Genomic DNA, 13,832 nt, shown 5'->3' on the forward strand with positions numbered 1-13,832 from the left:
TATGTATATATGTATATATATATATGTACATATGTATGTATGGATTTGTTTTGTGTGCATATGTGTGGATTGTGTTTCTGTGTGTGTATTGGTGTTGCGCATTTGTGCGTAACGAATAAATTTAGCAAAATAAATAAGGACAATAATCCTTTTGAATGCATTGCAATTGAGCTTTTTACAGCCATTGGCTATCCCTTTGCCTCCGCAATCGGTTTCCGCTTGTAGGTTTACAAGCACACACATAAAACACATTCACTTACGTGCAGCACTTAACTTAACATTGTGCGCCCAGTTGGATGAGCCTGGCTCTTGGGCACAATTGGTTTGTCCAGTAGTCCTCGTCCTGGCTAATGCCATTCTATTTTCCTTGATTTGCATTTCAATTCGAAATCAAATTTTTCAATTGCCAGCTGGACACACACATTGTATGCTGTAGAATACCCTTGAATACATACACAGATGTGGTATGTATTTTTGTATGCGAGTGAGTGTGTTTACTAAGTAGCGTCTGCTAACACCCACACACACTCACAATCACACACTCATTCACTCACATACATGGACTCACACACATACACACACACTCAGTCATGACCGACACACATAATTGAATTTGTGCGCACAAAAATTCATAGCATGCTTTTTGGGGCCCAGCGCCCGTGGCCCGCCCTCCCGTTGGGGTGCTTCAGATCCATGTAATGGACAAAAGCTGCGCGCCAAGCTGTTGAAATTTCAAATCAATTTATTTATATTGAGTTAGCATCAAAAAGCATTAACCTTTAGCTGGCAAGGAGTCCCTTATAGATATATATCTATATATGTATATACACGAGTGTCCAGCTGCAAAGTCAGCGCAAAAAGCAATGCTCATTCAGGTCAACGCTGACTTTACGCTGAATGACTGTCTGTCTGTGTGACTGTCTGCCTCTCAGTCTCTGCTTTTCGGTTAAGCTCGCTCTTATTTGTTAAATTAAAAGCTTCATTGCATAGCAGCTGCTGTTGTATTTGCTGTTGATGTTGCTGTTGCTGTTGTTGTTGCTATCCGTTGTTATTGGCATTATTATTGGCCTCACAGCGCACAAGACTTTCAATTAGTTTTATTAGGGTGTACCAAACATTCCATTGACTTGCACCCGCTGCCTCACCCAATAAGCTCAACTCGGTTCTTTGTTATTATTGTTGACTACACTCGACGCTGCTCGGCTCATCGAAATTGGCCTTTTGACTTTTATGTTCAATTTTTGTATTGTGGTTTGCTGTGGCGCGCACTGTTGCTCGCATTTCATATGATTGTTTTTAAGTTTTATACGCGATTCTCTCCGTCGTACTCCTACGTTGTAGTTGCCGCATGATTGCGCAATATATGCCTCACGAATACACTCACATACACACACACACACACACGCATTAAGTGTATCAGCTTGCATAATCCACTCTGATGCTTTCATAATACTTAAGAAATTATAACCAAAAAACTTTCAGAATAATATTAAATTTATTTTGTTTCTTAATTTGGCCTTAAGACTCTCTGTTATGCAACTTAATATATTTGCAATGCTCGTATTTTCGTGAAGTTTGAGACAAAGTAAAGCTTTACTATTATTTCAGTACAGTTATGGGCCTATCAAGCCTACAAGCATTTATTACGATTCAGCTCACAAAAGGGTACTTGCTAGATTGTGCATAAAAACTGTTTATAGATGTACTTAAATCCATGATTCATTCTTGAACAACTTTCATAAAGCACATTTCAGTTGCGTTCCTCTTTAATTTTTTTCAACATGACAATTATTCTATTTTATGGGTTTTATATTGTCTGTTGTTTTGTTCGAACTCAAGTGGCTTTCCCGCTGAAAATCTCAAGTCACCCCCATCCATGTCATTCAGCAACTGTAGGCAGCAAATGTTTTTGACACGCCAAGTCTGTGGGTCAAATACTTTTAGTGCCCCTCAATGGCAGCTGTTGTTTGTTGTTGTTCTTGTTGTTGCTGCTGTTGAGGATGTTGTTGTTGTTTTTGTTTTTCAGTTCTTGCCGAGCTGCGAAAAAGTTTATGAACAAGTTGAGTTTTGGGGCAAGTTAACGTTGAGGCACTTGTTGGAAGCCGCTAAACACGGCTGGTTGGACTTAAAACGAAGTTAGCGCCGTCACTGCAACGATGTCGTCCTGAGAACGGTGCTCGGTTGATTATTGAAAATGTGTCGACTGGGTCCAGTTGCCATAACTCAAGCATGGCCAATGCGGCAAACGCCTGCGTCGATTCTGCTGACAACTTTTGTAAACTTTATCCACCCCAATACGTATATATTTTTTTGTGTGCTTTACTTTTTTTCTATTTTTGACTTTTTCACTTTTCTCTCCGTTTCGTTGCAGTGAAAAGAGCTCAAGAACTAAATAAGTTGCAATGTGAAGAGCGCTTGTGGGACAAGTGAAAACGCTAGCACGCTAGCCAACAGTCTGAAGGATTGAGAGAGAAAGAGAGAGAAAGAGAGAGAGAGAAAGAAAAAAAATAAAACGTTGTGAGGACAAACTCAGTGGAAACTGTCAGAAAACTTGTCGAGGAGCCCAGGAACAGCTCCCCAAGAACCAGCTGCTGTGACGATTGACAAGACAAAAACAAAAGCCACGCTTGCAAGAGTTTGACAAGTGGCACAAGTGGCAGCAGCAGCGGTTGCAGCAACGCCCAAAAGCACGCAGCTAGTTTTTCCACTCAGACCTTTCCAAAAAAGCAGCCCCACAGCAGAAAACGCAGTAGAAGTTGAAGCTGCAATCCATGGCCGCGTAGCTTTTGTATGCGGCTCGCATGCCATGGCCTGGCAACAACAAGAACATCAACCACTACAACAGCAACAGGACCGTGAATCCTGTGAACAATAGCAGCTCTACAGGCACAATATGTGCTGGACAAATACCGCAACGGAACGTCAGCAGCAAACGAAATAGTTGAGAATCAACAAGGACGCGAGCATTGGCCAAAAACGAGCAGCTGGCACTGCAACACATGTGTTTTTGTGATGAGCCAAGGACACTTCAAGTGCCGCCAACACACTTAAACACACAAGCAGCAGCTGCAGCAGAAACAACATCTAAAGCATTAGCTTAAAACAGTCAGTGGAAAGTCGTCAATCGCAGCATGCGCAAACACAAAGCGCCGCCCAGCGGCCACCCAATCAGTCCCAATCCCATGCCCAGGACAATGCAAATAGGGCACAGCGATATAAGTGCAGCAAGTGCGTCAATAACAGCAGCACCTGCAGCTGCAACAACATCAGCTGCCACACTCGAAATGGAGCAGCAGCGCATGTTGCTCGGGCATGCGGCCATCGATGTCAATACACCAGCAACAGCAGCAGCAACAGCAAAAACAGCTGCTGCTACAACAAGCACAACTAGTCGCCTTGCAGCGCCAACAGCAGCAGCGGCAACATTAACAGCAGCCAGCAGCAAGGAGCGACCGAGGTATCGAGTCCAGCTAATGTCCTTGCTGCACATTGCCAGCTATGTGCTCTGCCTGTGCGCTTTCAGTTTCGCATTGTACGCGAATGTGCGGCAGACGCGCATCGAGCAGCGATTACAGCGACTGCAGCATCTGGATGCACGCATCGTCGAATTGGAGCTGCGTCTCGAGCAGCAGCAGCTGATGCACTGGCCCGCCGAACAGGTTCACATCATAGAGAGCTCGAGCAGTCCTGGTGACAGTGCCAACAACGAGAACGGTTCATCGCCACACTTGGCGCTGCATGTGCGTCGTGAACTGCATCGCCTGCGTCGCGATGTTTCCCACCTGCAGTTGACGCGACGCCAGCAGCGGCGGCAAGCAGCAGAGGCAGCTGCAGCGGCAGCGGCAGCAAATCTAAGTGGCAGCCTTGCAGCCAATGGCGAATGCCAGTGTCAGCCAGGTAAGCCAACCAATCTAAGTTTTCATACAACTAAGAGGTGTTTTTATGATTTTTCAAACAAATATATTTACCAATTTTTTGCTTTAAATACCATAGAGCCATAGAACATATTTCCTAAATCAACTTTAATCAAAGGCATCCCTTTAGTTGTTTCATACCCTGGCTTTTTGAATCAACCCTCGTCCAGTCTGACGTCTGTTGGCGACACTTTCAACGGTTTCAAGGCTAACGTGCTGACCAGCAACTGCCTTTGTTTGTGGTCTGCCAACGGGGCATGGTTAATGCACAATTGGTCAGACATGTCAGTCATTGGCTCGTACCACAGCCACAAGAGCATATAAGTCAACAAGTCTAGTTATTGTGTTTATGCGTGTGCCAGCCGGGAAGCCGACGCAATTTAATTATTTGCGTCTGGGCTAATTTATGGCAGCTTTGAGATTTCATTAATTGGAAAAGTGTTTTTTTTTTCTTTCTTCTGTTTCGCTCTCTTCAAACAAAATTGACACCTCCAAGTCCCGCCAATGCCTAAACCCGCTCATGCTCTGTGCGTGTGTGTTTGCAATTTGCCTGAACTTGTGTCAGTCGAATTTTGTACTTTGTTTGGCTTTTAGCATGCAGCTTCTTGTGCTGCTCGTTTCGCTTGGCATTGGCCAAAACTTTGATTACTCGGGGATTAGCCATGTCCTTTGAGTGCTGTGTCTGGCTGGCTGGCTGCCTTGGTGTCTGGCTGCCAAGCTTGCCTTGTGGTTTGCATAAATTTCGCTTAAAATACTTTTTAAAAACTTTTACGACACTCACATACACAACACACACAACGCTATCGCAATCACTTCAACTCCCCCAATGCCCCCTGACCTTTGCTTATGGGATTTAGTGGGGACATAAATGTAGTCGCTTGTGTCGCCTTTTGTTTGGCGCTTGGCGCATTAACGCAATTTGTCTTGACATTCGCACAATTAACTCATCCACTCGACTGCCGCTAAGCTGCTGGCAAACATTGTAGATAATCCGGGCCACGTATGCAGCACATCAAAAGCCCCACAGTCCGCAGTCGACAGCTGGCTGTTGTCCTTGGACAGCATATGAAGCATTCGCTGCATGTACCAGGGGGCCTCAACTGTGCCACGGCAACTAAATGCTCAAAGCAATTATTTAACAACTTGGCCAATTCGTTCTCGACGTCGCCCTCCTCCCGTTTAAGTCCCGGAGACAAGATACGACGAAAAGTTTTCTAATCGATGCGCACGCAGGTCGAAAGTTTCTGCTCGCCAGCGCCAATGGTCGAAGTTTCTTTTCAAAGTCACTGCAAATAAATATATTTTGGTCTTCGCTCCACTCCCGACGGCTTTGATAAGCGCGTGCCAGGCGAACGTTACCGCCTCCTGGCTGCTGCCATCTTTGCCAAGACATTCAGCCTTTTCACAACTTTGAGCCGCACACAATAAATCAAAGCCACAGGCGGAGAGAGCATAGAGGAGAGCAGACGTTTGTCGTTTGCTTATCTCAGAGCGACTACGGCAATGGTCCTCATAGCCATCACTAGAGCTGTCCGCATGTGTAGTGCAGCGTAGCGCAGCGCAGCAAGGACATTGCAGCCAAGGGATGCTCAAAAGGATGCTCAACTTTGAAAACGGTACGGTTAAGTCGATTACTTTGGATTTGTCAATTGGTCGTTTTAAAGTTCAAATTGATAAAATTTCTATGATATGCACCGCGTTGGCTGAAAGGACTCAAAAAGAAAGTACGCCATGTACTGTGGGTAAAGGAGAGAAATGCTTCAATCCTAACAAATATAATTAAGCAAACAGATTAAGTTCATATAATTAATTTTCATATTCTCAATAATAAATTTTGATAAATATTTTGAAAATATATATGAAACGCATGTTTAGTCCCATAGTCAACCCCTATTTCGGATCTTGTCAAACTGCAAATGACATTTGGCCACTTCTCATTCAGTCTATGCTCATCCCTCTCTTACATCACATCACACACACACACTGACACACCCACCCGCACACCCACACACACACACACACACACACACACACTCATCTCTCATCCGTTGCAACCATAGAGTCTGTAGTTGAACCTTGGCGAGTGCTCTGAATGGAGTTTTTCAGAATCACTCTAATGTTGACCATACGCTGCTGTCTCTGCTGCTATTGCCTTCTGCCAGTCCCTCAATTTATCATAGCCAAGCGTAAAATCCACTTAGCAACAACAACAACAACAACAACAGTAACAGCAATCACTGGAGAGAGCTTGATGCTCAACGGACATCGTTGGCTGCGTGTGACATTTTGCAAGCCAAAATATGTAGAACAAGCCACAGGGAGCAGCACAAACACAAACACACAACACTCACACACACTCACACACACACACAGACACACACACACACACATAATACACACATAACACACGCATTTATACAGTTGCACGCATGTGGACAGTTAGAGAAAATGGCATATGAACTATGGAAATTCCCAATTAGGTTTTAATGCGTACAAGTGCTTTTTATTCAGTGCAATTTCTCACAGATAACGTCACAAAGCAGTCAGAGATGCTCAGCATTCTCAGTTAACCCTGCACTCCACACACATTCAATTCACGTGTCTATCACAGGGACCTCCTCTGCTTCACTGCTTTTTTTGCTTTTTATTTTTGTGTATTTCACAGCTTCTGCTGTTGTTGTTGCTGTTGGCTGTGTATATTTTTGCCAGTCATAAATTTCAATCACGTTGTCAGGATAACACCGAAGTGGATATACTCATATGTCTGTCGACTGTGCTAGGCTGCGTCTCTCTGCATATGTTGCCATCGCTGGGGCTGCCATCAGGTACCAGCCAATTCTGGCATGGTTTTGAGGTGGTGCGAGAGGCCAACGCACCCAATGCCAACCCTAAAGTCATGTTCCTTGTTGCTTTGGCTGTGCGGTTTAAGGGCGTGCCAAAGCAGAACGGCTAACTGTCTTCATTCCCCCCCCTGCTATTCTTGCCACTTCGAGCGTGCCCACAGACGCTTGGGTTTCTCGTGACCATTCAGAGTGGAACACAAAAATCGAATCGAATGCTGGCAGACCATGCCATCCCAAAGCGGATCAGAGGATACCACACCTCGGCATATCGATTGTCGCTACATATCAATTGGTTTCCTTTTCGTTTTCAATTTGGCCTGCTCCCTGCCAGTTCCATGCTGGGCAGTTGGTTTATGCGACTTGGAGAGTTGTTTGCACTGTTCGTTGGCCAAGTTACGGCTGTTGCTGTTATTTGGACTTTCATTTGTGACTTTGCGTGACTTCTGGTTTACCTGGACATCTGAACACGCCTTGATTACTATTTAAATGCCTCGCTAATAGGCCAATAAAACATTTCGATTCGCAGCAGACAGCAAACAACGGGAACAACAACAATTACATATATCAGGGCCGGCGGACAACGGCAGCTACAAATTAATAATTAGGGAAACAAAATTAATGCTCAACTGTCGCCGTATATTCGTATCTCCCCATCCTCAAAGATGGTATGCCGACTCACCCACACACGACGCGACATCGGATGCCACATTTGTTGACAAATTTATTTATTTTCCATGTTTGCCATACAGCATCTCCCTCTCGTCCGCCAGCTCCCCTTGCCAGCCTTTGCCCTTGCCCGCCCCGAGGCTCCATCATTTGGTTTTATTTGCGGTTTCAGCTTCTCATCGCTTGTGCGTCGAAATTCCTTGATGGGGAAAAATGCTATTAAAAATAACACACAAAAGCGAGTCAGTCAGAAAAACACACAGGCCACTGGAAAATGATGCTGAAAAAGAATACAGAGGCAGCACCAGTAACAAATAACATGAGAAAATGAAATTTATTTATTGGCAGCAATAAAATAAATGAATTAATGCAAAAATTCCATAAATTTCATTTAATTTCTCTGAGAGATTTCGATTTCGATTTCACTGCGCTCTTGTATCACATCTCTCAATTTAGTTCGTGTTTCTGTTTATCATCACAGCCAACATTTTTATCATCTGCCGGTGAGCAGGTCTACTCAATGAAATACAATTAAGAATAACATTTCGAACCAAATATGAAGTGCCCCAATTCATACATATAAATATATAAATACACGGATTCATTTACAACAAATTTCATAAATCAAAACTGTCAATTCCATGCCCAACTCTTCACTATTGATTGATATATTAAGAATATTCAGTGCGAAAAGTGTCTCCACAAGTTCTCATATTTGTTTACTTACTAATGTTGCTTTTTATGCTTATGCTTGTGTACTTGGATGCTTGTTAAGTGTTGTCTTTGCCACAAAAACTTGGAAATTAACTCAATTATTTGCTCACGCGCGCTGTATATGCCTCAAGTTGAAGCGCACCACCAGACAAATCACGTTGAAGGCTTAGATATACATAGAATGAGTATACATTGTGTATGATGAGTGTGTATATGTGTGTGTGTGTGTGTGTGCAGCTGTGACCGGATCTGCAACTGTCTGGGATGTTTGGTTAGTTTATTAGCCGCATATGTGCGGATATTTTTTTTCTTTTTCGGTTTCCAGTTCATATATGAGGTTTACGCTTGCTTATGGGCTGGGCTTGGTTTGGCTCACTTTGCTTTTGCCTTAGCTTTGGCTTTAGCTTTTTCTGCGGTTACGCCTTATTGCATGTTCCTGGAAATTGAGAGCGTTGGCTGCTGCGTAAATATTTCAGCGCCAAACTGAAATTTATTCGACTCGTCGGCTCGTTTTGGCCGCAACTGCGACATTTGACAAGCGTCAGCCAGCGATACAGTTCCCATTGCCTGCTGGATCTGCTGCAGAAAACATGGGACTGGCAATGAGAAATTGGAGAGAGAGGGGGTAGGGGAGGGCGGAGGGTACTGCTGAGACTGCTGGTACAAGCACTGGGCGTGCATTGCCTGTAAACAGAATTCATTTTTATACTTTTACGTGATTTTCAGCGACAATTCAGCAAGTACAGCGATATCGCTGTTGAACGACGCACATGCTCCAATTTCATGCCACGCTCACGTACACAGCAGCGCTCCAATAGCAGCGCCAGCTTCAACAGCAGCAGCAGCGCCAACAGCAGCAGCAGCAGCGGCTGCTTTATGATTTATTGCCTTGACACTGCGTGCTCTGTGCACAGCCTCTACCTACCATGCCCCGCACTCGTCCGCTGCTACGTTGCACAGACACAGCCACAACCACAGCTACAACCACACTCACAGCCGCCTACCCTCTAGCCCATCCACAACTCCCATGGCTGACTGACTGGCTGACTGGCTGGCTGGCCGGCGTTTATTTTTACCAACGCATTGTTTGTTTGACAGACACACACAAAACTACTCCTCGTCGTCAGCCAGGATTTGTAGTCATTCAGCTACTGCTGCTGCTGACGCTACTCATGGGATTTGCCAGCGTTAGTGCAATGCTTGGCACCCATTCTCGTCGCCTGTTCACATTTAGCGATAAATACAAGTTTTATGATGGATAATAAATGGCTTCATTCGCGTTGACAAATAGTCTGGTTTTGTTTTCATTTGCTTTGGCTCGTCTCTGTCCGCAATTTTCAATCCCTCCTCTTTTGTTTATGTGCCCGTGCCACCACCTCTGCCGCTGCCGCTGTCCGCGCCCCAAGTTTTGTGAGGATATTGCTTCCGCCTAGCGGCGCTCTGTCATTGGCATTGTTTTTTGGGGGGCAGAACTGGTCACAAGATAAAGAGATGATGTATTGCCGGCGTGTCGTTTCACGCGTTGCCAAGTGGGTGGATTATGTTTTCAGGTAGGATTAGCAATTACGTTTTAAATAGAAATTCCAGCAATTTATCATCGGTTTGGCTTTGGTTTCGCCAATCTGTGCATTAAATCGCCAGAAAATCAGCTGCAAAAACGTTAAGCGCTGTTTCAATTGTGCTGCCAACATTGAGAATTATTCACTGCTTTGCTGGCTAACATGGAGTTTATTGCATCATTTAAAACTTGAATATGACAACCAAAAATAATAGACAAGGCTTTTATGTGGCCACTCCCCGTTGGAGGCTGTCGATTTTATGGCTGAAACAAAATGTTGAGTATTTTATGCATAATATTCCCAGACACGGTCACAGCCATTGCCTTCGGTGCGGGCCACATCGATTCATTTTCAATTTTCGACTATTTATGCAAATTAACAGTAAATATGCATAAAAGTTGAAAATATCATCATTATTTTAATATGCATGGATGTATGCGCAATCCATAAAAGCGCAAAAATATCACTCATACGCCCCGTTGCGATAGCCCCAGCATGGCTCATTAGTCCACAAAAAGCCCGAAGATTTATACTGTGTCGCAGCTTGACAGACAACACCGTCCGTCAGTTTGTCAGTCTGTATTGTTTTTTATGTTTCAATCAATGAAAAATGAAAATCAAAACCCCCATCAATGTCACAGGGTTAGCTTGTCTCCGTCTCCATATTGGCCCTGTTGGTCATTTCCAACCATTTTTACAATCTGGTAACACAATCTGCTTGTTATGAACCCCAACCAGAGAACACACCGTCTGCCAGACAATCACAGACGCCAGACAGCCTTTTTTCTTTTGCACACACAGCGAAAGTCAACATCAGCTGCATCAAAATTCCCATCAAAATCGAAATCAAAATCAATCTCTAGCTTTGCTCATATCCATTTCATGTATTTCATTCTCAGGTCAAGGTATTGTTTGAACGATGGTAGCGACATTCTTAAAAATCACAATCGATCATTGTCAAGCAACAATAACAAAAAAAAAAAAAAAACATAATAATCGTTAAGTAAAAGAAAAAAAAGGGGAAAACTTTTTGAGAAATATGTTAACGCGTTGCTTAAAATTCAATTTACTTTTTACGTACTTTTCCCAGAAAATGCAATAAAATCTTGAGCAGCGTAGCATGGCATATCGACCCTCAAAATGGGGCAGTTAACGCGCTTCTGAATTCAGTTGCCACTGTGGTGTGTGGTGCGTGGTGCACTGCAACCGTAATTGCGCCTGTTAGCTAGGTTCAAGGTTTGAAGATGGTATATGAACAAAAGAAGGGAAGGGGCCACAGCAGCAGCAGCAGCAACAGCAGGGTGACGGTTGAGGCGAACTGGTTTTTTGCCTTAATGCTGATAAATTATGCCCGATGTGTAATATGAGATTCCAGAGTATGTCCGAGAATTTACAATTATGGGAATATTTATGTGTATGTATATATCTGTATTTGGACATTTATCAAAGCCATTGTCTTTTAAATTCAGCCTGCCATAATTTGTGTAAACTATAAGATTACAATCTTCAAATCTCGAATTTCACGGTTAGTTGGCGTTATAATTGAACAAATCATTTGAAACTACCGAAATTTGAGTTGGGCTCTTTAAATTCAAAAGATGAACTAGTTCTGATTGGTTCATAGCTGGTTCTTGGTGAAAGTCGTTAGTGCTTCAAAATGTTGCTCGAATCCTAAAATCAGTTAGTCATGGGAATTTTCATGCATGTGTTGGCGACATCAAATTGAGTCTTCCCTTCAACCCGATCCGCATTCGCGTCTCACATGACACCCTTTTATAGGTTGTTAGCCACATAGCATATATGTAGAGAAAAAACTGCCTGAAATTACCTTCCATTGGTGTGGCTGTCTGATTCATCAGATTGAGTACCTGCTACGCCTGGCCATCCTTTGGCTGCTTTTACGCTGCTGCGTGCTAAAACTCAATCAAAATTGTCGCCTGTTTGTCAATGGCCGTCTACATAGATATGTGTTATGCTCCTCTAACTCCTCCTACCCCCTTTCCATTTGCTCAGGCGCGCCACTGACGTGCAATTAAGTTGCGCTTTGCTTTGTGGGTTTTTCCTTTTTGTGGGCGCGCCTTGTCGGCTCTGGCTTTGCCTGGCATTTCATTTGCATTTGCATTCTGCCGAAACGCATTGTCAGACATGCAACGTCGTTAGAGACGACATCGACGACGACCGCGACTTTTACGATGCGGCCACTGCGCACTCCGCATTCACGTCATCCTCCCCTCCACAGCCCTCCCCTTTTCCTGTGACTGCGGTCTCTTTACACAATTGGAGCGTTAAAGCGTTGGTTAAATCTAATCAAAATGCGAATGTGTCGTCGGTTTTGTCGCGTTTGCTGTTCAACTTGTTGTAGTAGTCGTTGTAGTTGTCGCCTCTTCAACAGCCGCCAATGTTGTTGCTGTTGCTGCTGAACCGTTGTTGCCGCCTTTCTTTCGCACGCGGGCCACATTCAACGTTCAATGAAGCAGTGTGTAGAGCAGCTCTTGGCCGCATTGTTCACACAACGCAGACAGTTCGGCCGTCATTTCGCCATTCAAATTACCAACACCAATAACAACAACAACCACTGCAATAGCAGGCGACAAGTTTTTCAAGTGCATGGCATGCAACACCTTTTGACATGTTCGTTGCCTCTGTTGCCAGTTTTGTATGTCGTTCGCAATACCCTTACAATTGAGGGTTGCATTAATAGCTTGTTAAATGTTAGTTCTATGAAATCTAAACATGCTTTTTATTAATTAATCATACCTATGTAACTTGACTCTTGAAATCAACTTGTTGTGAACACTAAATCGTATAATCTACAGAAATATTAATTGTACTGCCAAAGGTACAAAATAGAGAAATAGGATTATTATTGGATGGCATAGTATTATTGTTATTGAGCAGCGACATTCACAGCAACCAGTTAGATATATTGTGTCCTCTTCTGCGCCTAAACCTCTTCCATCAACCCTAATTCCTGCACAAATGCGAGTATCCTTGTCGGGTTGAGGATGAAACACCTTTTAGTGGCTGAGGAGACACAATATCCTATAATGTGCTTTCTATCTGAATATCACAAAATCGGCAGAGTTCGCTATTAACTATACCTATTTTAATGAGTTCTTTGTGATTTGTATACCAAACACTTAAATATAAGAGCATTCAAGTGTTGGCATGATGAAAATAGTTATGGTTGCTCGCCTTACAGAGCCATCGTTCATAGTCTGCTTCCACTGCGTCTGACTCTGCTTTTCTCTCCCTGACTTTGACTTGATTTTGACTGTGTTGAGGTTTTGCGGTTTGTTCACAGCAGACTGGGCCAGTTACTTTGGCTTTTGTCACACTCATCTTCGTCGTGGTTGTCACGTCAATTTCAATGGAATTGCATTTTGGTTAACAACAACTGCAACAGCAGACGGAACGCATGCGCAGTTGTTGGGCTTGTGTCAGCGGACAGTGTCTGCCCCTGTTGCAACATGTTACACCCATGCCCCCTTGGCCAGCCAGGCGACGAAGACTGACCAGTTTGTCAAGTTGTCGCAAGCACAGCTTACAAATTTAATCAGCTTTAAGCGACATCTTTGGACAGTTGCCCACCCGCTTCCGTTGCCGATCCCTCTTGTTTGTTTGCCTTTTCTATGCTCCACTTGTTGAAGACTTTGTTGCATGTAATATGTTGCCCCGCCCTCTGCACGGTTCATCGTTCCATTCATAACTATGTAGCGCTTTTGATAGCAGTAAGTTAACATTTCGTATGCAAGACATCGCTGCATTCTGGAGCATCTGCACAGTGATGCGAGCCTTGTTCAAAATTGTATTATGCAAAGTGCTGTGTGCTGGAAATTAAACATTTGCATTTCGGTGCACTCGCTGTTCTCTCACTTAACACCTCTTGGAAGCACTCATGTGTGGCGCTTATGTGATGCTTATGTTGTTGTTTTTTTGTTGTTGTTTTTTTTTGACTTTGTTATTGCTGCTCATATTTATTTATATTTTGGCCTTTTTGGGTGTAAAACGTTTTAGCATCTTTCAAGTGTCTTACACACACTCTCGGTGAACGCATCGCACATAAGCAGGGCAACATTTACATAGTTAAACATATTAAGCATCACAAATGCATTTCGTATGTGCACTTAAGCGCA

The 13,832-nt window shown here is 43.7% G+C and overlaps 1 protein-coding gene across 14 annotated transcripts in view; it reads left to right on the forward strand.

Annotated features, from left to right (window-relative positions):
* The window catches only part of LOC6567804 (collagen alpha chain CG42342), a 69,809-nt gene that overhangs the window by 8,243 nt on the left and 47,734 nt on the right, over positions 1-13,832 (forward strand). For all 14 annotated transcript variants that reach the window (XM_043215018.1, XM_043215019.1, XM_043215020.1 and 11 more), the window contains exon 2: positions 2,372-3,897. In XM_043215018.1, coding sequence (XP_043070953.1) covers positions 3,132-3,897 — 766 coding nt within the window. In that variant the 5' untranslated portion in view covers positions 2,372-3,131. The remainder of the gene's footprint in view (positions 1-2,371; positions 3,898-13,832) is intronic.

This window comes from Drosophila grimshawi, unplaced genomic scaffold, assembly GCF_018153295.1.
Source record: "Drosophila grimshawi isolate 15287-2541.00 unplaced genomic scaffold, ASM1815329v1 contig_311, whole genome shotgun sequence".
Classification (NCBI taxonomy): Eukaryota; Metazoa; Arthropoda; class Insecta; order Diptera; family Drosophilidae; genus Drosophila; species Drosophila grimshawi.